General features: G+C 37.4%; 1 protein-coding gene across 5 annotated transcripts in view; it reads right to left on the minus strand.

The window, feature by feature from the left end:
• Pkc53E (Protein C kinase 53E) overlaps positions 1-21,399 on the minus strand; it is a 253,932-nt gene that overhangs the window by 45,249 nt on the left and 187,284 nt on the right. For all 5 annotated transcript variants that reach the window (XR_016481799.1, XM_090180269.1, XM_090180270.1 and 2 more), the window contains exon 6: positions 366-522. Coding sequence is in view for 4 of the 5 variants with exons in the window: in XM_090180269.1 (XP_090036395.1) it covers positions 366-522 (157 nt within the window). In the remaining variant the exon portion in view is untranslated. The remainder of the gene's footprint in view (positions 1-365; positions 523-21,399) is intronic.

The following is a 21,399-nucleotide window of genomic DNA, read 5'->3' on the forward strand; positions in this document are numbered from 1 at the left end:
AAGGCGGAGCATAAAAGTATCCTTGGCTCGTTTGTTAATTTGCCAATGAATTTTAAATTATAGTAATTTTGAACAATATTTTATATGGAATATAAAATTTAGGTGAAAGTCCACTAAGTTTTCTAATTACAGTACTCAACAATGGTTCTCTGACGTCATTATTGTTTCGCTATTTTTAATTTTAGCTTCCTTTGCCCTTTATAGATGGCACCACGCTCTCCAGTAAAGTGGCGGGTTTTTTTCCCGAAGAATCGGATATACTCATTGCCATCTCTAAAAACAACGGCCTTATCATAATGCAGGTGGCAATGGTAGAGCCTTTTGTTGCTTTAAAATGTGTCCAAGATAAAGGTATCGTTACTTACAAGACGAGTGTTTCCCGCCAGGCGGGGTTGAGGTTGGCCTTGATCGTCTTGGTCTTCTTCTTGACGGAGTCGCCATTGTCTGGAATGAGTTTCATCTTGACGTATGGATCCGATAAGCCGTTCGGATCCATCGGAATCAGATTCTTAGCCTGGCGAACTGCGCAAACAGAAACAACAAATTAACAAGATAGTTGCAGGTCTCATAATGTACATTTCACACGCTCGAAATTCAAAGTTTAAGTGGCAACTGGCATTGTGGCAAATGCGAAACTGGGGCAGTATATAATTCAACTTGAGCCCACATGTGGCACTAGCGTTTTACGCATAAGGTATGAGCATGGTTATTTAAGTTTAGGAGGTTAAATTACGGAATCTTTCGGATGGCGCTCATGAGTCAGACTAGCTTTAAACCGTCTATGTAACTTATCTATTAACTTTCTTAATTATATTGAATAAAGATAAGCTCAATTTTTTAATATTAACTAAATTATTTCTGATTTGTAAAAGTAATTACATTTTATTAAATTAATTTCATAATTAATCGACCTCACCATTGTTTATCTTCTCGAGCTCCAATTTTTATGCTATAGAAAAATAGAAAATCTGACAAGCGTTTCAAATACTGGTATGGCATCGTAATCCAACCTCCAATAAGTTTAATAACCCTGGTATGAGCTTGAGCAGATTCTGCCATGAAGGTTTCCCCACTACATTGTTGCTAAGTTACCATTTAAATGAATAAAATTTGTTAAAATTCCCACTTAACCCAAATATTTTCTTGGTACCAATTAGCAATTATGTTTCGAAATATTTGAAATAATTTTTATAAGGGTTACTGATAACTGATAAAAGTTTTGGCCGAGATAGCTTTGAAATTAAACATGAGATGATTAATTCTTGGTGAAAATCGGTGCAATTCTCGATATAGATTTAAACGTTTATTAATTTACAACCGAAAAACCAATTTTAAGCACGATTTTAAACATTTTTTTATATAAAAATTATAAACCAAAACTCAACTGTGGAAAGATTCGGCATACAAACAAATTCGAAAACAAATTTTTTAAAAGCAAGTGGAGGCTCAACGGGGAGCAGTACTTTTCCAATAGATGTCACTAGCGTCGAAATCAAAAAGGCGGTACTTATAGGTACCCCTGACGTTGATTGATTGTTTCTAAATTGGTCAATAACATAAATTACAGCAATTCTAAACAATATTTTTACATAGAATATATAATTTAGTTTAAAGCCCAATAAATAGAGTAACAGTTGTCTAAATATAATTCTCAACAATGGCTCTCTGACGACGTTATTGTTTCGCTATTTTGAATATTAACTTCCTTTGCTATTAATAGATGGCACCACGCTCTCCACTAAAGAAAAATTCATGGCCATCTCTAATAAAGGGGGCCTTTTAATAATACATGTGATAGTGATAGAGCCGACACGTGCTTTAAGTATTGTTAGAAATTGTTTTTATAATAATGCAACAAGTATTTATGCTCTTCCCGCACCATCTACTCGAAGTCAAGTAGCTCTTTTTCAACAGATGTCGCTAGTGCCGACCTCAAAACAAGACAGATAAGATACATTTCTACATAAAAGGCGTATACTTATAGAAACCCCTCGCGTTGATTGGATCATTTGTAAATTGGTTAATTACATACATTTTAAATTTTAAACAATATATTTACAAGGGATATATTATTTAGGTTATAGTCCACTAAATAGAGTAAAATTTGTCTAATTAAAATTATCAACAATGGCGTTATGACGACGTTATCATTTGGCTATTTTGAATTTTAGCTTCCTTTGCCATAAATAGATGGCACCACGCTCTCCAATAACAGGGTCCGGTTCGAAATACAGAGCCGCAGCTTGCTTTAAATTTTAACGTTTCAGACTGTTGGCGCCATCTGGTTCCACTTCGAGTATTTAAAAATCGGCCTCTGTGAGTTGGGGTGGTTAGCACTTTCGCCCAGCAGAAAGAGGAGACGAGTACGATCCAGGCTTGTGACAATTGTGAAAACCCTTTTGAGTTAAGTTTTCAAGTCATCTTCCAACTGGTTAAAGTTGGTTTTTTCACCGAGTTCTTCAGTTTCCCCATTTCATAAAACATATGGGTTATCGTTAATAGCAAAAGCGACATAAGCGGTCTTATGTCGCTTTTGCTATTAATAGTAAGGGTAAGGAGCTATTGTCTCCCGTGGCATGAAGAGCTTATCAACCCACCAATCCAATGTGCCCTATATGTATATTATTTTTACCATAAGTGTATAATATTGTTACATAAGTGCGACGCTTCCTATTCATGACATGCAAAAGCAGAGAACTATTCACAAAACAGACTACATTACGGGCTTCGTCGCCGTTTTGCGTCCGCTCGCTAACGCGTCAAACGTTGCCTTTGATAACGCCTCGCTAGGGGGAGATTTTCTTGTGATGACGTCACTGTTGTATTTTATTTTAGTTTGTTTATTTTGCGTGCATTTAAACCTTTATATAAATATAAGAAAAATAATTGTTAAACATAACTTTAGTAAAAACCCCGTAATTTGTCCAACAGGTCCCTCTCCTCGTCAAGGTCCAGCAAAACCACGGCCTAAAGTGCGTTTTTGAATTTTCTGCGAGAGCGAGAGAGAGGAAACATGAAGAGCCCCGAAAAACGGGCAGAGGTTTTTTAGAGTTGAAAGAGAACGCAAGTAGAGACAAAAATAAAGTATGTTTTTCACTTCAGCTGGATTTCATTTAATTCAAGAGCTCTATTATTTAAATTTACATTAGAGTATGATAATGGAAACTTGGTGAGGTTAACGGTAATAGTGAGTGTAGGGAGCTGTTGGCTCGCGTGGCATGCAGGGCTTGCCACCACCCTCCTACGCATAGTAACCCGGCCACCTGAATTAAAAAGGCAATAGAAGTCGCTTGATGACTTAGGCCTAAGGTGGTGCCAAGGGTATTAGTCTAGCTGATTATTATTATTAATAATAATAATGGGCCTTATAAAGTATGAATCTGTCTAAGTAGGAGAAGGATTTTTGGTAGAAAGGGTACTCCTGACGACGGCGACGACAACTAATCCCGACTACAGTGGCTCTTGACAAAAAAACCAATAGCTTGGGTTCAGTTAAAAGCCGGTGGCAGAAGTAAAAACAATTGGATACATCGTTACAAGCCGGATCAAATTGAAGATTGGAAAATGGTAATTTTCTCCTCCCTTTCGCTGTTATCGCAAATAGGACTTCTTTCCAGCGACAGACTGGGTCTCAACAAGAATACATTCAAGTTAACAGACAGTATGTAGCCGCCACTATAAACTCAGTTTTTCATGACCCCCGGGAAAGTGTCTGCGCCTGCAAGGAGAGAAAGGGGGGGAAGCTAACGCCAGGAAAGGCTAAAGGGCGTGGCTTTTCTTCCTGGGATCGCTAGACGAACAGGGTCTTATTCACGTATTCTGTGTTCGACTGGATAAATTTTTGTTCTCGAAGGTCTAATGGGACTAGACTAGTTGCCTCGAAATGTCAAGGTTGGTAACCGTGTCCGAATTTAACAGACAGTAATAAGCGTTTCCCAGATGAATCGCATCAGACATATTGTAAGTTTATAATTAAGTTTCTTTGTTTTACCTGGATTTTATGCTACTTTGGTCGCTATTTTCTTTTCGTATTTACGTAAGTTTAAAACTTAATTTCACATAATCTCAAAGTAATTTCAGACATCAGAAACTAAATTGAGATTTGCGTGTTGATTTCTGGTTTTCTGCCTGATTTGGAGACTTTTTCCATATTTCTAAAATAATTTTTCAATAGAGTGCGGGATTCTTACGAAGGTCAACCCCTAGCGCCGCGGCGTAGAACTGGCTCGTTATATAACTCACTAGAGGCGCTTATCTTTTCGCAATTGCACCTAAGCTATTTCGACTACAGTCTGAGTTGGCACATTTATGGAAGCAAATAGATTTATAATAGTCATATAGAATGCAAAAGTGGGATAGCGGAATGGTTAGCACCACTCTAGGCCCAAGTCATCTAGCAACTTTAATGCCATTAATTCCGTTGCCCGGGTTAAACTGCGTGGTTTTTAAACTGTGGTGGTAAGCCCTTCAGCCAACACTGATACGATCATCGAGGTCCCCGATACTATAAGTTTGGTTGCCAGTTCAATTTGAAGCTGAAAAAGGGTTCGTTCATGAAGTTAGCCTTAAAATGATAGAAAGTGCCATTCTTTTATTATGTTACTTATGTCGGTAGCTAGCACGGCTTGTAGGGACAAATGTGGCGATGGCCGAGGAAACGAATTACCTTCCTCCCCGAAACTCCCTAATCCGAATGGCCAGCCAGGTAATTAGTTAACCGCGTTAACCTAGCGGCAATCTTAATACCCAGTTTCGTAACACACTGCAGCCACCAGGAAATCGATTAAAACTGCAATTAATTGATTTCGCGGTCAACCGAGCGAGACCTCGAGAGCCACGGTCAAACGCGGTTGACGTCCACCGAGTGCCGCTTCGAATATCGACGACGCGTATAGTCAATATAGCTGACGGCTGAGGAACCAAGTCCGAGCCAAGGCTTAAACGAGCGCTACCGCGAATGTCAAATTGCATTATAGGAGATTTTGTTTCGCAGCGGTCCGATGATCCATTCCCCGTTAACTATGTTAACACTCAATAGGGTAAACAATGTTGTGTGTGTGGGGCGGGGGGGATGTAGTTGAGCCTAAACGGACAATTTAATTATGAGGAGAATCCCCGAGCCAAATTAAGACGATCGCCTGGAAAGAATGCCAAAGAGTATTTGGGGAATCCCAGTCAAGTGTAGCCACTCGAAATCTCGCTCTGGATAAACGTGCAATTAGGAGACGGGTTTTTAAAGTAAGTGACAGCTCGACGTGAAGTAGCTCTTTTTTCAATAGATGTCGCTAGCGTTGAAATCCAAAATTCGGTACTTCACGTTGATTGGATCGTTTGTAAATTTGTCAATAACACAAATAACAGCTATTCATAACAATATTTTTTAAATGGGATATATAGTTTAGGTTAAAGTCCACTTAATAGAGTACAAGTTGTCTAACTATAATACTCTATAATGGCTATCTGACGACGTTATCATTTGGCTATTTTAAAATGTAAGCTTCCTTTGACGTAAATAGATGACCACATGCTCTACGGTAAAATCCGGTTTTTCGAAGAATCGAATAGATTCATGGCGATCTCTAATAATAGGGGCCTATTCATAATACAGGTGGCAATGATAGAGCCAACAGTTGCTTAAATTACCGACCCCACGACTTCATACCAAAAATGTATTTATTTTCGACCGAAGCAACGACTCTAGGTGGCGTAACGGCGCAAGCTTCTCTGAGGTTGCAGCAGATAAATTAAAAAGACATAACGTTTTTTCTTAAGTAAACTTATCAAAATATAAGAAAACGATGCAAACATTTTATTAAAATGTGAGTATTCTTATTTAAAAAGTCAAACTATGAATAACGATAAGGAAAAACTAATAGCGTCTGCTTTAGCCGCTACCTATCATGGATTCAATGGCGAACCAAAGAGGGCGTAGCGATAGTTTTCGGTCGCAAATTAGTGGAAAACTCCCACTCCAAACCAACATTTTAAACTATGTAAGCTTTTGTACAGCCCTGATTAGAGTTCGAATGTTTATAATTCGTCTGCTAAATAGTCTCGCACTTTTTACGATATTGGAGACAGGTTACAGAACATATTGAGGTTAAGCGTGGCCACTTATGATTATTTAGGAGCTTTACAATTCAAATAGTGAATTTAAAATGGATCTGCAGTTACAAGAAGATGAATTGCCCACATTGTTTGATTTATCTCTAAAGAAGATTGCAATATCAATTTGGAATTCCAGCCAAATGAGAATGGAGGTATATCGGCATTTTAATGACCAGCTGAAATGGCAATACTTAGTCAAGAAGAAGGTGGATCAGTTAATTCTGCCAGAGAAGTTGCAGAGTGAATTAATACTATGTGTACGTCGCATTGGATACCAGATTACAGAATGGATGGACTACCATCGCGATTATTCAGAAAAATGGGTGGCAAGTTTCTACCATCGAGTCTATTGGACGGTGGCGGGAACCGTGGATTACTTGGCAACTGCCCGCCTTCTGGCTACCAACAGGAACCTAAGTATCAACTTCCGGTACAGCTTGAGTTGCCTGTTCAGTCAAGAAGACTTGATAGAAAGTATTTGGTTTGAAATGGACGAAAATAGTAGAGACAAACAACGTAACTTGGCTGTTATATACAAAGAACCACTAATGTCCTTTTGGACTCTATTTCAATTCGGCCACTTCTCTAAGATTGAGGATTATATAGAGGGCAATTATCCTGGAGTTGAGCATTTTGGGTTTGCGTTTTATTACGCCGCTGATACACACAATGAAATCTCCATGGAATATTTCTGGCAGAAGATGACCCTGGATCAAAGAGCCGAAGCGCTGGATAAAGCAGCGACGGGCGAAGAGTTAGTCGCTGTCCACGGTGGAATGGTACCATTCTTATTTCTCAAGCTGGAACCACAACGACAGTTGCATCTTTTCCAATCACATCCATGCGACGTTTTGATAGGCATCTTGGATTTTGGACGTCTGGACTTATTCGAGAAAGTCGCTAAGACGACTTGGAAACGACTCCGTGAATGGGACTTCATTAGAATATTTTTAAAACTGAGTCGACGCGGATATTACACATTAATGTTAAAGTTCTGGAATGACGCCTCGAAGACAAACAAAGAATACTTCTGGAAAGAGCAACTACTTTCATTGACGTATATTAGAGATCTTTTCTACACCCTCTTCTTATTTGACGATCAAGACGCAATCAAGACACTCCTGCAAGAGGCAACTGTGGAACAAATTGGAAAGAAATTTCAACCAACTTTGATTCTGGATATTTTTTGCGACTTGATTAATTTGGGAAATTGGAAGATGTTGAAGTTCTTCGGCGAAAACTTCATCGTGTCGAGGAAAGCCATGGATGACCTCAGACGCGGGTTGTCTGAGAAAGGGTACAGGTCTTACAACGCCGCTAATTTCAAGGAATGGAAATTCCACATGGAAGCCAAGTTTTTCGATTACGTCTCAACTCTGCTCGAAATAACCATACGTCCTGTCCGGTACGAGTTTCCAAATGATTCCGACTATATTCGGATCCGATTGTTGCGTTTCTTAAACTACGTTTCGTTGTAGTAAAAGAAGTTATTAATAATATTGAAAATGTATCTCGTTTTTGGTACTATCTTTAATTGTAGCTAGTGGTTAAATAAAGTTATTTTCCTTTTTTTTCAAAATAAGTGGTTATTCTGTTAAGTAGGTGTCGATCATTATCTTAACTTACGGATAATTAATCTAGCCGCAATTAATTAATTAGTTATCGCACAATGCCTTGCGTAGGCTTGAAAACCAAAATTATCGACCTGGTTAGGAAGTTTACATTTACACCGCGAGTAAACATGGCGCTGTATGCAACTTACAGGTGATGTCGGAGGGGAATTTCCTTCGCAAGATAATTTTCACTGCAGGCCAAGGCTTATAGAAAATTAACACGCTTTCATCATGAAAGCTGAGGTTTACTTCGACGAAATATTGACAAATTAATCGGAACGTTAAATTGGCTATTAACTACACTCGTTTTGTTTCTGAAGGTACTTATTATGAAATTTAAATTTTAATTCATACATAAATGCGTTGAATTTAGATGATTTTTTAAAGCACTACATGAGTTTTATTTCAGGGAAATAAACAAAATGTATATTATCATTATTAACTGAACTTAATATGTTTAAAAATGTTTTAAAAAATGCGGTAATAGCTAGGAGTAATAAACTCACACTCTGGACTACGCGTACAGAAAATGTATATCATTAATTTTTAAGTAGAAAAGTTACATAAATTAATAATAAAATATAAATCGTTCGTAGGTTTTTAAAAAAATCTAAAGATTATCGTACATTATAGTACGTTGAGGCAGAATTATCGAAATAATGGTACGATATCGTACGCCATGAAAATTATAGTACGCCCTAAAAATTTTGATTAAATTATCGCACTGTGCGATAATTATCGTACGTCTGGCAACGCTGCCGCCATCGCCGTAGCCTGCTAATCACACTGCTTGTTTTCAGTAGCTGAAGTACAGAGCTTGGTCTATGCAAATGGAGCTTAGAGCAACTTTAAGATTTCAATCGGACTTTCAACCAAGGAAAAGTGTTTTTTTTTAAATTCGAAGTAACTCCAACTAAGGACTTGCGAGTCATGGGAAGTTTTTATGAAGTTAGGAGCAGGAAATAGACCCCGACGCCGCTGTGGTTTTCTCGGCGCGCCGCCGACGGTTTATAATATCTTTTAACAGGGCTACCAGATTTTCTGTTGATATCATTCTCTTTGCAGCTTTAACAAAAATGTAGTTCTGTCTTTATCACAGTTCAATTATTATTTTGGTAGTGCAAATAAGAGACCGTCAATTTCATATATGCGTCTCGCAACGCCGACGCCGCCGTTAAATTTTGGTTCTACGCCTCCGCCGACCAAAAAGTCTGCGCATGCCGATCGCGCCGCCGCCAACGCATCCGATGTCCATTGAGTAAAAGATTTTTTTTGAAAATTCCCTTTTCAGTTACCATTTTTGTTCACCTACAGTGCATTGTGGCAAACAGAAAGCTATACAGTTATTTAAAAACATTTAAAATTGACCTTTTTTTGGTACTGTCTTTATTTGTACCTTCACTTTCTTATCACCGATCCAAATACTTAAGACCAAGGCCAAATGAAAACTAAAACGCTAAAAAATAAATTTAAAGCTAAGTTCCGCATAATAATGATAAATCATTGAATTAGAACGTAAAATTGAATTTTCTAAACCTTCGCTTCATTTCTGAAGGTACTTATTTCTAAATTTGAGATCAAAAACCCGTTTTAACTGGTATTTATCGTCATCAGCGTAGGCTAGTAGTCATTCTGTCAACAAAGGGAAGATATTATTAGCTTGTACCCAGTTGCTGAAGTTCAGCTTATTGTCTATGGTGACGTGGTTTAGAGTGCCCTAAGGGTCGGAACTGTAGTCATTTTTCAACTCATTGTATTTTATCTCACCACCGATGCCAGTAGCTTAATCCGGGAGCTAACAACGATTTAACTAAAATTTGAGTGAAAAAACGGCGTTGTGGTCGAAAAATGTATGTGCCAGACTTGGTAGTTTGTCGTCAGTGGGTGTTCAAGGTCGAAATGGTACACGGGATACTATAAAGATTTAGGTTGCAAGAGATTTTGAGTTGGTTTTCACGTGAGAAATGGCAATTTATAGAAAGAGCTCTCAAGCTTAAAATGGTCGATACGTGTGAGACACTTACAGATTTTAAATGAAAAAATATTTAGAGGACAAAACGCCCTCTGGTGGATATATGCGCAGTCTGACAGTATAGCTATAATATGGTTTTGGACTTAAGCGCCACCTTTTCACCTAAAAACCACGTTAAAACCTTGTGTATTCGATTTCTATTCGCATTTCACAGGCAGCGAACAGTCAGACACATGTAACACTATCAGAAGTAAATTAACCGAAGTTATCAGACTGCTATACTCCCCATGTTGGAGGCGTTTTCCTTATGAAGTTGCATTTTGACCTCGAATTTGAAATATTGCGCGCTTCTAGGCTGAAAAAAAAAAGTTTTGGTTTTTAAGAAACTTTTTTTATACACAATTCCCAAGTGCAATTTATCGCGTCAAAAGACGAGGTTGGAAATTAGCTTTTATTTGACTCGATTTTCATAAGGAGAACGCCCTCCGATTCTGAGCGTTTTTTTTTGATAACTTCGGTTCATTTACTTCTATCCACCTTCGAGCTTTTTGCATTAGAATATTTATTGAATTCGCGAAAGAAACGAGTCTAGGTGGCGTAACGACGCTAGCTTCTCCGAGGTAGCGCTTAAGATCGAGCGTCTGCTACTGACAAATTAAAAATCCAAAAGAACGTTTTTTCTTAAATAATCTTATCAAAATATAAGCAAACAATGTAAAAAATATAAATTTTGATACTTGCCTTTAATATAAAGTCAAATTTACCAATAACGACGAGGAAAAACTAATAGCATCTTCTTTAGCCGCTACCTATCTAGGTTTCAATGGCGAACCATAGGGGGCGTAACGATAGTTTTAGGTCGGAAATCGGTGGAACATTTTAAACTATGTAGGCTTTTGTACAGCCCTGATTAGAGTTCGAATGTTTATAATTCGTCTGCTAAATAGTTTTTACGATACTGGCGACCGGTTACCGAACATATTGCAGTTAAGTGTGGCCACTTATGATTATTCACAAGATATACTATTCAAATAGTGAATTTAAAATGGATCTGCAATTTCAAAAAGATGAAGTACCCACATTGGTTGATTTATCTCTAAAGAAGATTGCAATATCAATTTGGAATTCCAGCCAGATCAGAATGGAGGTATATCGGCATTTTAATGTGGAGGTGTATCGGAATTTTGATGACCGGCTGAAATGCCAATACTTAGTCAAGAAGAAGGTGGATCAGTTGGTGCTAGCAGCGAAGTTGAAGAGTGAATTAATACTATATGCACGTTGCATTGGATGTCAGATTACAAAATGGATGGACTACCATCGCGACTATTCAGGAAAGTGGGTGGCAAGTTTCTACCATCGAGTCTGTTGGACGGTGGCCGGAACCGTGGATTACTTGGCAACTGCCCGCCTTCTAGCTACCAACAGGAGCCTAAGTATCAACTTCCGGTACAGCTTGAGTTGCCTGTTCAGTCAAGAAGACTTGATAGAAAGTATTTGGTTTGAAATGGACGAAAATGATCGAGAACAACGACTGAGCTTGGCTGTTATGGGCAGCTACGAAGAACCACTAATGACCTTTTGGACTCTACACAAATTCGGAGACTTCTCTAAGATTGAGGATTATATAGAGGGCAAATATCCTGGAGTTGGGCCTTTTGTGTTTGCGTTTTATCGCGCCGCTAATACATACAATGAAATCTCCATGGAATATTTCTGGCAGAAGATGACCCTGGATCAAAGAGCCGAAGCGCTGGACGAAGCAGCGATTGGCTTAGTGCCCAATTTCCCAAGCATTACTTCAATTCCATTCTTAGTTTTCAAGCTGGACCAACAACGACAGCTGCATCTTTTCCAATCACATCCATGCGTCGTTTTGTTAGGCATCATGGATTTTGGACGTCTGGACTTATTCGAGAAAGTCGCAAAGATGACTTGGAAACTACTCGATGAATGTGATTTCGATGACACGTATTCTATTCTGAGTCGACACGACGAAAGCGTCTGTTACTCTTTAATGTTAAAGTTTTGGAATGAGGCCTCGAAGATAAACCAGGAATACATCTGGAAGGTTGAACACTCTTGGTACATTTTGGGAGATTTTGTCCACACCCTCTTCTTATTAGACGACCAAGACGCAATCAAGACACTCCTGCAAGACGCAACTGTGGAACAAATTGGAAAGAAATTTCCACCAACTTTGATTCTCGAAATTTGTTGCGACTTGATTGATTTGGGAAATTGGAAGATGTTGAAGTTCTTAGGCGAAAATTTCATCGTGTCGAAGAAAGCCATGGACGAGCTCAGACGTGGATTGTCTGAGAAAGGGTGCAAGTACTTTAACTTAAGGTACAGGTCCTACAACGCCGCTAATTTCAAGGAATGGAAATTCCACGTGGAAGCCAAGTTTTTCGATTACGTCTCAACTCTGCTCGAAATAACCATACGTCCTGTTCGATACGAGTTTCCAAATGATTCCGACTATTGGGAATTCTGATACGATCATTTTGGTATCGGACCAATCACTCCGAATACTAAAACTTGTTTTACTACAACGAAATATAGTTGAAGAAAACCAAGTTATTATTATACATTAATAATTTTGAAAATGTACTATCTTTAATTGTAGCTAGTGGTTAAATTAAGTCATTTTCCTTTTCGTCAAAATGAGTGGTTTTTCGGTTAAGGTGTCGATCATTATCTTAACTAACGCAATTAATTAATTAGTTATCGCACAATGCCTTGCGTAGGCTGGAAAACCAAATTTATTAGTATTGTAAGTCGGAAAATTTTCCGTGGAAAATTACCGAGGCCCTTTTTCCGGAAAATTTTCCGTATTTTTCCGAAAAATATTAAAAACGTTTTCATTCCATGATTTGTCTAATATATTGTTTGCAAATTTAAATAAAGCGGCATTTTCACCTCATTGTTTCTAATCTAAAAGTAAAACTAAACCTATAGAAAAGTTTAAACTGGTTGAAATGTAACACTATTAATGTTTTGTAGTATGTTTACTGATATTAGTCATTTTAAATCGATAAAAAGTTTAAAACATTAAAAACCCTTGAAAAGTAATTTATGTTTAAATTTTTTATTTTTCCGATTTGCGGAAAATTTTCCGGAAAATTTTCTGGAAAGTTTTCCGCATTTTATTTTTCCGGAAAATTAACAACCCTAAAATTTATCGACCTGGTTAGGAAGTTTACATTTACACCGCGAGCGAACATGGCGCTGTATGCAACTTGCAGGTGATGTCAGAGAGGAATTTCCTTCTCAAAATAATTTTAACTTCAGGCCAAGGCTTATAGAAAATTAACAGGCTTTCATCATGAAAGCTGAGGTTTACTTCGACGAAATATTGACAAATTAATCGGAACGTTAAATTGGCTATTAACTACACTCGTTTCGTTCTGAAGGTAATAATTTTGAAATCTAAATACAGGGTTGCCACAGTATCTGCAAAATTCGGGGAATTTGAAAATTTGTCGAAAGGTCAGGTAATTTTAATAAAGATCGGGAAAACTTCGAGGAATTTAATTTTGGTTGCAATCAGGAAACTTTTGCAAAAATATAGGTTAAAAAATAAAACATTTTGCCGCAAAATAAATCAGGGAAAAGTCATGTTATTTGAATCTGAATAAACTGTGGAATAGTTAAAGGGGTTTTCATCGGTATTTATCGCCATCGACGCATAGCTGCACGCCCGGTGTTGGACTCGGGCTCGTCTCAAAGTTTTTATAGAAATGTTTAAGTACTCGTCTCGGGCTCAATTTTAGGAAAAATATTGTACAGGCTCAGCTCAGACTCAGTTAAACTGACAATATTTGAAACGGCTCGTCAATCAGGCTTTCGGTTTTGAAAAAACTGCGAAGTTTCCAGCTCTACTAATATTATATTACATTGCCGTAAAGTTCTTCTAATATACTAAGTTCCAATAGTCCCCGAGTGGTAAGGATTTAGCTCCACCCAGCGAAAGAGTGTGGTGATGCTGAGCAGACGATAGATTATACGGCTCGGAAATTGGCATTGAGGACACGATTTTAAATTAAATAAAGAGCCTCGAGCTCGAAAGCTCCTACGATAATAACCTAATAAAGGTTTTTAAATTCTAATCTCCATGTGTAATTCTTTTATTTTTAAATTACTAACTATAGTTTTTAACCATGGACAATAACAAATTTTGCATTTAAATTAACTAGTTATGACGAAAATAATGGAAGGATTTATCATCTGCTTAGCAGATAAAGATTCAACAGATTTTGATCTTCTCGCGTTGGCCGCTACGTGGCTCTATACGAACACTTCAATGAAACCAAATGGATGTTCCTGATGATAATTTCAATAAATAAACGATTCTATTCGTGAGATAATTACCTTTACTTCAGTATCTTGGTCAAATTGGCTGAGCCGCTTTTAGCGAGGAAACGCGTTTTCTGATTGGCTGAAGCTTTTTATCGCCAAGGTGTAGACGTCAAAAAATAGAATATTCGCTAGATACCGCGGAGACGCGACTTTAGCGGCGAATTTGAAAAAAATCGCAAATTTTATTCTCGAGCGTCAATTTTCAGCGCGAAAATATTTTTTTTTTTCGCTAAGTGGGAACTAGGCTTAAGGTCGGAAATTTGTTTCGAGAATGACATTTTTGGAAAGAGAACGTCCTGGGCTTCAAAACAAGCCCGCATTCATTCGTTTTTATGACTATCGATTTTTCGTGCAACCAACACTTAGTAAATTTATCAAAATATAAGCAAACGATACAATAATTTTATTAAAATGTGATTATTCTTATTTAAAAAGTCAAACTATGAATAACGATGACGAAAAACTAATAGCGTCTGCTTTAGCCGCTACCTATCATGGTTTCAATGGCGAACCAAAGAGGGCGTAGCGATAGTTTTCGGTCGCAAATTGGTGGGAAACTCCCACTCCAAACCAACATTTTAAACTATGTAGGCTTTTGTACAGCCCTGATTAGAGTTCGAATGTTTATAATTCGTCTGCTAAATAGTCTCGCACTTTTTACGATATTGGCGACAGGTTACAGAATATATTGAAGTCAAGTGTGGCCACTTACGAATATTTAGAAGCTTTACAATTCAAATAGTGAATTTAAAATGGATCTGCAATTACAAAAAGATGAAGTGTCCACTTTGGTTGATTTATCTCTAAAGAAAATTGCAATATCAATTTGGAATTCCAGCCAAATGAGAATGGAGGTATATCGGCATTTTAATGACCTGCTGATATGCCAATACTTAGTCAGGAAGAAGGTGGGTCAGTTGGTGCTACCAGCGAAGTTGAAGAGTGAATTAATACTATATGCACGTCGCATTGGATGTCAGATAAAAGATTGGATGGACTATCATCGCGATTATTCAGAAAAATGGGTGGCAAGTTTCTACCATCGAGTCTGTCGGACGGTGGCCGGAACCGTGGATTACTTGGCAACTGCCCGCCTTCTGGCTACCAACAGGAACCTAAGTATCAACTTTCGGTACAGCTTGAGTTGCCTGTTCAGTCAAGAAGACTTGATAGAAAGTATTTGGTTTGAAATGGACGACAATAGTAGAGAAAAACAACTGAACTTGGCTGTTATAAACGAAGAACCACTTACTTCCTTCTGGACTCTATACAAATTCGGAGGCTTCTCTAAGATTGAGGATTATATAGAGGGCAATAATCCTGGAGTTGGGCCTTTTGTGTTAGCGTTTTATTGCGCCGCTAATACATACAATGAAATCTCCATGGAATATTTCTGGCAGAAGATGACCCTGGATCAAAGAGCCGAAGCGCTGGACGAAGCAGCGATTGGCTTAGTGCCCCATTTCTCAGGCATTACTTCAATTCCTTTCTTAGTTTTCAAGCTGGACCAACAACGACAGCTGCATCTTTTCCAATCACATCCATGCGACGTTTTGTTAGGCATCTTGGATTTTGGACGTCTGGACTTATTTGAGAAAGTCGCAAAGATGACTTGGAAACGACTCGATGGACGGGACTTCGTTAGAATTTATTTTAAACTGAGTCGACGCGGATATTACTCATTATTGTTAAAGTTTTGGAATGACGCCTCGAAGACAAACAAAGAATACTTCTGGAAAGAGCAAATACTTTCATGGACGTATGTGGAAAATCCTTTCTACACCCTCTTCTTATTTGACGATCAAGACACAATCAAGACACTCCTGCAAGAGGCAACTGTGGAACAAATTGGAAAGAAATTTAAACCAACTCCGATTCTGGACATTTGTTGCGACTTGATTAAATTGGGAAATTGGAAGATGTTGAAGTTCTTCGGCGAAAATTTCATCGTGTCGAAGAAAGCCCTGGGTGACCTCAGGAATGGATTGACTGAGGAATGGTGCTTTCCCTTACGGTACAATTTATACAACGTCGCTAATGTGAAGGAATGGAAATTCAACGTGGAAGCCAAGTTTTTCGATTACGTCTCAACTCTGCTCGAAATAACCATACGTCCTGTTCGATACGAGTTTCCAATTGATTCCGAATATTATGATTTCTGATACGACTATAGGGATAATAGACCACTCCAAATACGAAAACATGGTTTTCTTCAACTATATTTCGTTGTAGTAAAACAAGTTATTATTATATATTAATAATATTGAAAATTTATCTTATCTTTTGGTACTATCTTTAATTGTAGCTAGTGGTTAAATAAAGTTATTTTCCTTTTTGTCAAAATGAGTGGTTATTCTGTTAAGGAGGTGTCGATCATTATCTTAACTTACGGATAATTAATCTAGCCGCAATTAATTAGTTATAGCACAATGCACTGCGTAGGCTTGAAAACCAAAGTTATCGACTTGGTTATGAAGTTTACATTTACACCGCGAGCGAACATGGCGCTGTATGCAACTTGCAGGTGATGTCGGAGAGGAATTTCCTTCGCAAGATAATTTTAACTTCAGGTCAAGACTTATAGAAAATTAACACGCTTTCATCATGAAAGCTCAGGTTTACTTCGACGAAATAATGACAAATTAATCGGAACGTTAAATTGGCTATTAACTACACTCGTTTCGTTTCTGAAGGTACTTATCGTGAAATCTAAATACAGGCTTGCCACAGTATCTGTAAAATTCGGGGAATTTGAATATTTGTCGAAAGGTCAGGTAATTTTAAAAATTAATCTGAAGATCGGGAAAACTTTAAGGAATTTAATTTTGGTTGCAAATAGGAAACTTTTGCTTAAATATAGGCTAAAGCCGAGTTCTCACTTGACGAACTTTCGCGACGTATTTAATATTCGTCGTAGCTTTGAGCTTCACTAAATTTCACTTGCATGCGTCAATGGGGGAACTAGCCTTAAAAAAAATTTGCCACAAAATAAACCAGGGAAAAGTCATGGAATTTGAATCTGAATAAACTGTGGAATAATTAAAGGGGTTTTAGAGTTACTGGAGGTTTTTTGAAGTTAGGGGTAGGAAATAGACCTCGACGCCGCTGACGGTTTATAATATTTTTAAACAGGGCTACCAGATTTTCCGTTGATATCAGTCTCTAGGAATAGTATCCGTTATTTATTTTATTTAACTTTCATCGTACAAATTTTGCGTGGTAACAATATGGTTTTTAAAATTTATGATTATTGCAACAGCTGGGCTAAAATTCACTGACGACGTTGCGATTTTCAGTTTTCTAGCTGAATTTTGCTCTGTTACATCAAGAATGTAATTATTAACATAGTTATTTGTCCTAAGTATAAATATATGTATTATTGGATGTGGCATCATACCCAAGGGACCTCTCGGTTGCTGCCTATCGCTTATGTGACTAACCAGGAGCATAGATGTGCACTTTCTGTTCACTCACGTTCCGAAACCCATATTTTTTCACGATAATATCAGATACAGGAGAAGGTATATGTTTCTCGTCAATACCATGTGGTACAGTTTTAAATGAATGCCACCAGAGTTTGATTGCACTATTTGGTTTTTTTCGTAACATGACCTTCATGTTTAAATCTTAAAAAGAATGTGATTTATAAGAAGCTTTCTACGGAAACCAATAGGAACAAAAATTATCAGGATAGAGTAGAAGTTTCTGCCGTCAACTAATATCGCATTAACTTGTGAACATTTCAAATGGATTCAAAGTCGAAAAATACCGTTGTTATCTGTCAAACTAATATTTGCAAATATAAAAATAATAATAAAATATAGATGACTTTTCATGTATACTAATATTTTTCCCCATAAATAATCACCAAATACATAGTTTGCATCCCTACGTCATCAATGACGCAGTTCCAAGTATAGATATAAGAACCAAGAATAAATATTTAATTTGAGCAAGAATGAACGGTTCTTTGTCGCCATTTTGAAGGTGTAGATTTCTTAGTAAAACGGGAGGGTTAACAGTTTCAATCGTCTGTTTGCGGATTTTAATTATTTTCAAATGATTAAGGAATTATTTTCACGTAAAAAATGGTTATCTGCCTGGTTAAAAATTGTTCGAGTAGTTCAATTACCAATGGAGAGCGAAAATTGTTTATTTTATTCGATAGCGAAGGTAATTGTAAAAAGGATGACCGCAAAGGCCTAACTTTGATAAGCTTTGTTAACTTCTTTTCGCAGATATTTCTGTTGTAATTTGATATTTTATTTAAATAACCCGGACTTAGAATCTTATCTGGCTTTGTTTAGGGCCCATTTAAAATTTTAAAGCATAAATCTAATACGTTTTGTAGCTTTGACGAGATTACCAACAAAATGGCTACCTATTTAGTAGCTACGCGCGAAATGGTTTGAATTTTTGATCGCCCTCCCAGTTTCCTTGGAGACCATAGGCCCCTAGGCCCCTCCCTTCGGTGCAAACTATGAATAAATTCCGCTTAAAAAATAAAACAATTCACAAAATATTCGTTATAGGTTGATAAATTAGATCCACTTTCTAAAAAATAAATGTCTACAATTTTATTTAAATAAGCGTACGATTTGGGTATCGCTTATTTGATAACCTCACATACGTAGTATTCCTTGATGGAAATAGAAGACGCGTTAAATCGCCCTAGTACGAGTACGAGCACGAGCATGGAAAGCGACAATTCAGTTACCCCACCAGAAGAGATTATAGGCTCCCAAAGTACTGCAAATAAACTTAAATTACTTAAATGCCCATCTTTTGAAGCGAAGTTCAACGCGGGGAAATTTGGGCAACATAATTTAAACGATTATTTTGATTATAATGGCTCGGTCTCAATTGCTCCTAACGTTCCGGGTCCCAATAAAGTTTTAACTCGCAAGCTCTGCCATGAAGAGAAAAAAGATATCTGGAAATTATTAAACTTCGGACGACATTTGCGTAAACTTAGTGATTCGTTACCTTTATATTGTTGTTACGCATTCTAAGTTGATTTTACTTTTACAGAAACGACACAAAGATGTGTCTCTCTCTCTACGCCTCGAGTGCCAGGAAAGTACCCGTGATTTTCTAAAATCTTACTCTATACCCCCAAAGTAAGTTAAAAAGATAACACTGAAGGCCCATTTTCATGCTCGCTGGTAGCGGATAAAAATCATAAAAATTCGCATCCGCCACTCGCAAGCTAAAATATTTGTTTGAAACAGATCGACGCGGTAAGTGAAAACGTGTGTAGCGGAAGCGGATTTTGTCGATTTTTACCAGCGAGCATGAAAATAGGGCTTTACATCAGACCGGCAATTATGTTTTAAGCAATGCATGGTGGATTTAGTTGCGATTGACGGCCTTCTTTCATTGAAGGAAAGGCTTTTCGATCTTTCGTTACCATGTTGCTTCCGCAAATTAATCTTCAAAGCCGCCGAACAATAACGAGAGATTTAAATAAATTCAATTCTAGCGACATTAAGGGGAAGCATTTTGAACTATTAGTAGCAAAATAAATCAGCAGATGGCGCTGACCGTTGCACTTTTCGCAGGTACTTCCAATCTTACAGCGCCATCTACAAAATAATTATATTGAAGATAGAAAAATGTAGAAAAAAATTACAGAATTCATGAATTCTTCGTGAGATTCGTATTTATAAAATATATTAACTTAATAATAAAATAATTATTTCGTTTTATTATTTCAATATTTTTACACGTTTAGTAGCATTTTATATAACGAAATAGAATGGTTGTGGGAACCATTTTCCCCCTAAAAAAATTCTATGGGGTGAGGTCTTGTTGCTGCTCACCTGGTAAGGCGTGAAAAGGTGTAAGGAAGAAGATTGTCCGACATATCGAACGTTACCTAGAATATCGCTTCAAGGTGACCCGTTGCCAGACTGAATCGGACGAACTTTATTGTTTGGCCCGTGGCGGAGGATAGCGTGGTAGGGGGGGGGGGGGGTATTGGCTCCATGGGAGATCTCCACTCCGGTCAATTTTCACCGTCAATAGACGACAAAATTCTTCGAAAAAGTGTTGGCACCGCTTTCCAGCGTTGCCAGACGTACGATAATTATCGCACAGTGCGATAATTTAATCAACATTTTTAGGGCGTACTATAATTTTCATGGCGTACGATATCGTACCATTATTTCGATAATTCTGCCTCAACGTACTATAATGTACGATAATCTTTAGATTTTTTTAAAAACCTACGAACGATTTATATTTTATTATTAATTTATATAATTTTTCTACTTAAAAATGAATGATATACATTTTCTGTACGTGTAGTCTAGAGTGTGTTTATTACTCCTAGCTATTACCGCATTTTTTAAAACATTTTTAAACATATTAAGTTCAGTTAATAATGATAATAGACATTTTGTTTATTTCCCGGAAATAAAACTTCTGTAGTGCTTTAAAAAATCATCTAAATTCAACGCATTTACGTATGAATTAAATTACAAAACCGAAGAGTGCTTAGTAATCCGAGCTATAGAACTCTAGATTAACAAGCGCAAACACGTCACGTTTTTTAAACTTTCACAATGCTTCCCCTTAAGCTCAAGCTAAAGGAGATACTGCGTGACCTAGCGTAGACATTTGGAGTTCGCGGACCAGAGAATCGGTGATAGGGGTAAAGTGTCAATTTCTTAATGACGCATTCCAACTTGAACATCACACTCTGGCTTTTACACAATTCCATGAATCACACACTGGAGAGAACAAACTTCTTAAACTTGTGGAAATTCTGGGGAACCTAGGCGTCTCGTCAACCCAGGTAGTAATGCATTAATTTAAAATACCTTCGAGTTTTGGTTTTTATATTTAGGGGATGTTTTGGCGTTAATTACTTACTTCCACCCCCCTAGACCTGGATAAAATCATCCACGTTAATACTACCATAAGTAAAATAAGTATAACACTTTCTATTGCTTTAATGTTAATTTTCTAATCGAACCTTTTTTCGACACTGATACTCTCGAGGGGTCGGACACTTGCCATTATTTTGTACGGGATTTCGGGATTTCGTAGAGATTTTGGAGATTTTATCATTACTTTTTGAAGTGATTTTAGGGTTTCAATGTTAATTTACCATAGAAAGAGTTAAAAGATTTTGCGATTTTAGACAAAGTGTACGGGATTTTGGTAAATGTCCGACCCCTCGGATACTCTCTTGAAGCTGTGACTTGAACTCGCAACTTACCGCCCTTGATGAATAATTTTCATTAAGAAATTAGGAGTTACGCGTGCCAAAAAAATATACTCGGGCTCGTTCCGTCAAGAAAAACTTTTTTCATTTTATCAGTTAAGCCTAAAATTTCG

Source organism: Leiobunum rupestre, chromosome 1 (assembly GCF_980474605.1).
Source record: "Leiobunum rupestre chromosome 1, qqLeiRupe1.1.hap1, whole genome shotgun sequence".
In the NCBI taxonomy this organism is placed as follows: domain Eukaryota; kingdom Metazoa; phylum Arthropoda; class Arachnida; order Opiliones; family Sclerosomatidae; genus Leiobunum; species Leiobunum rupestre.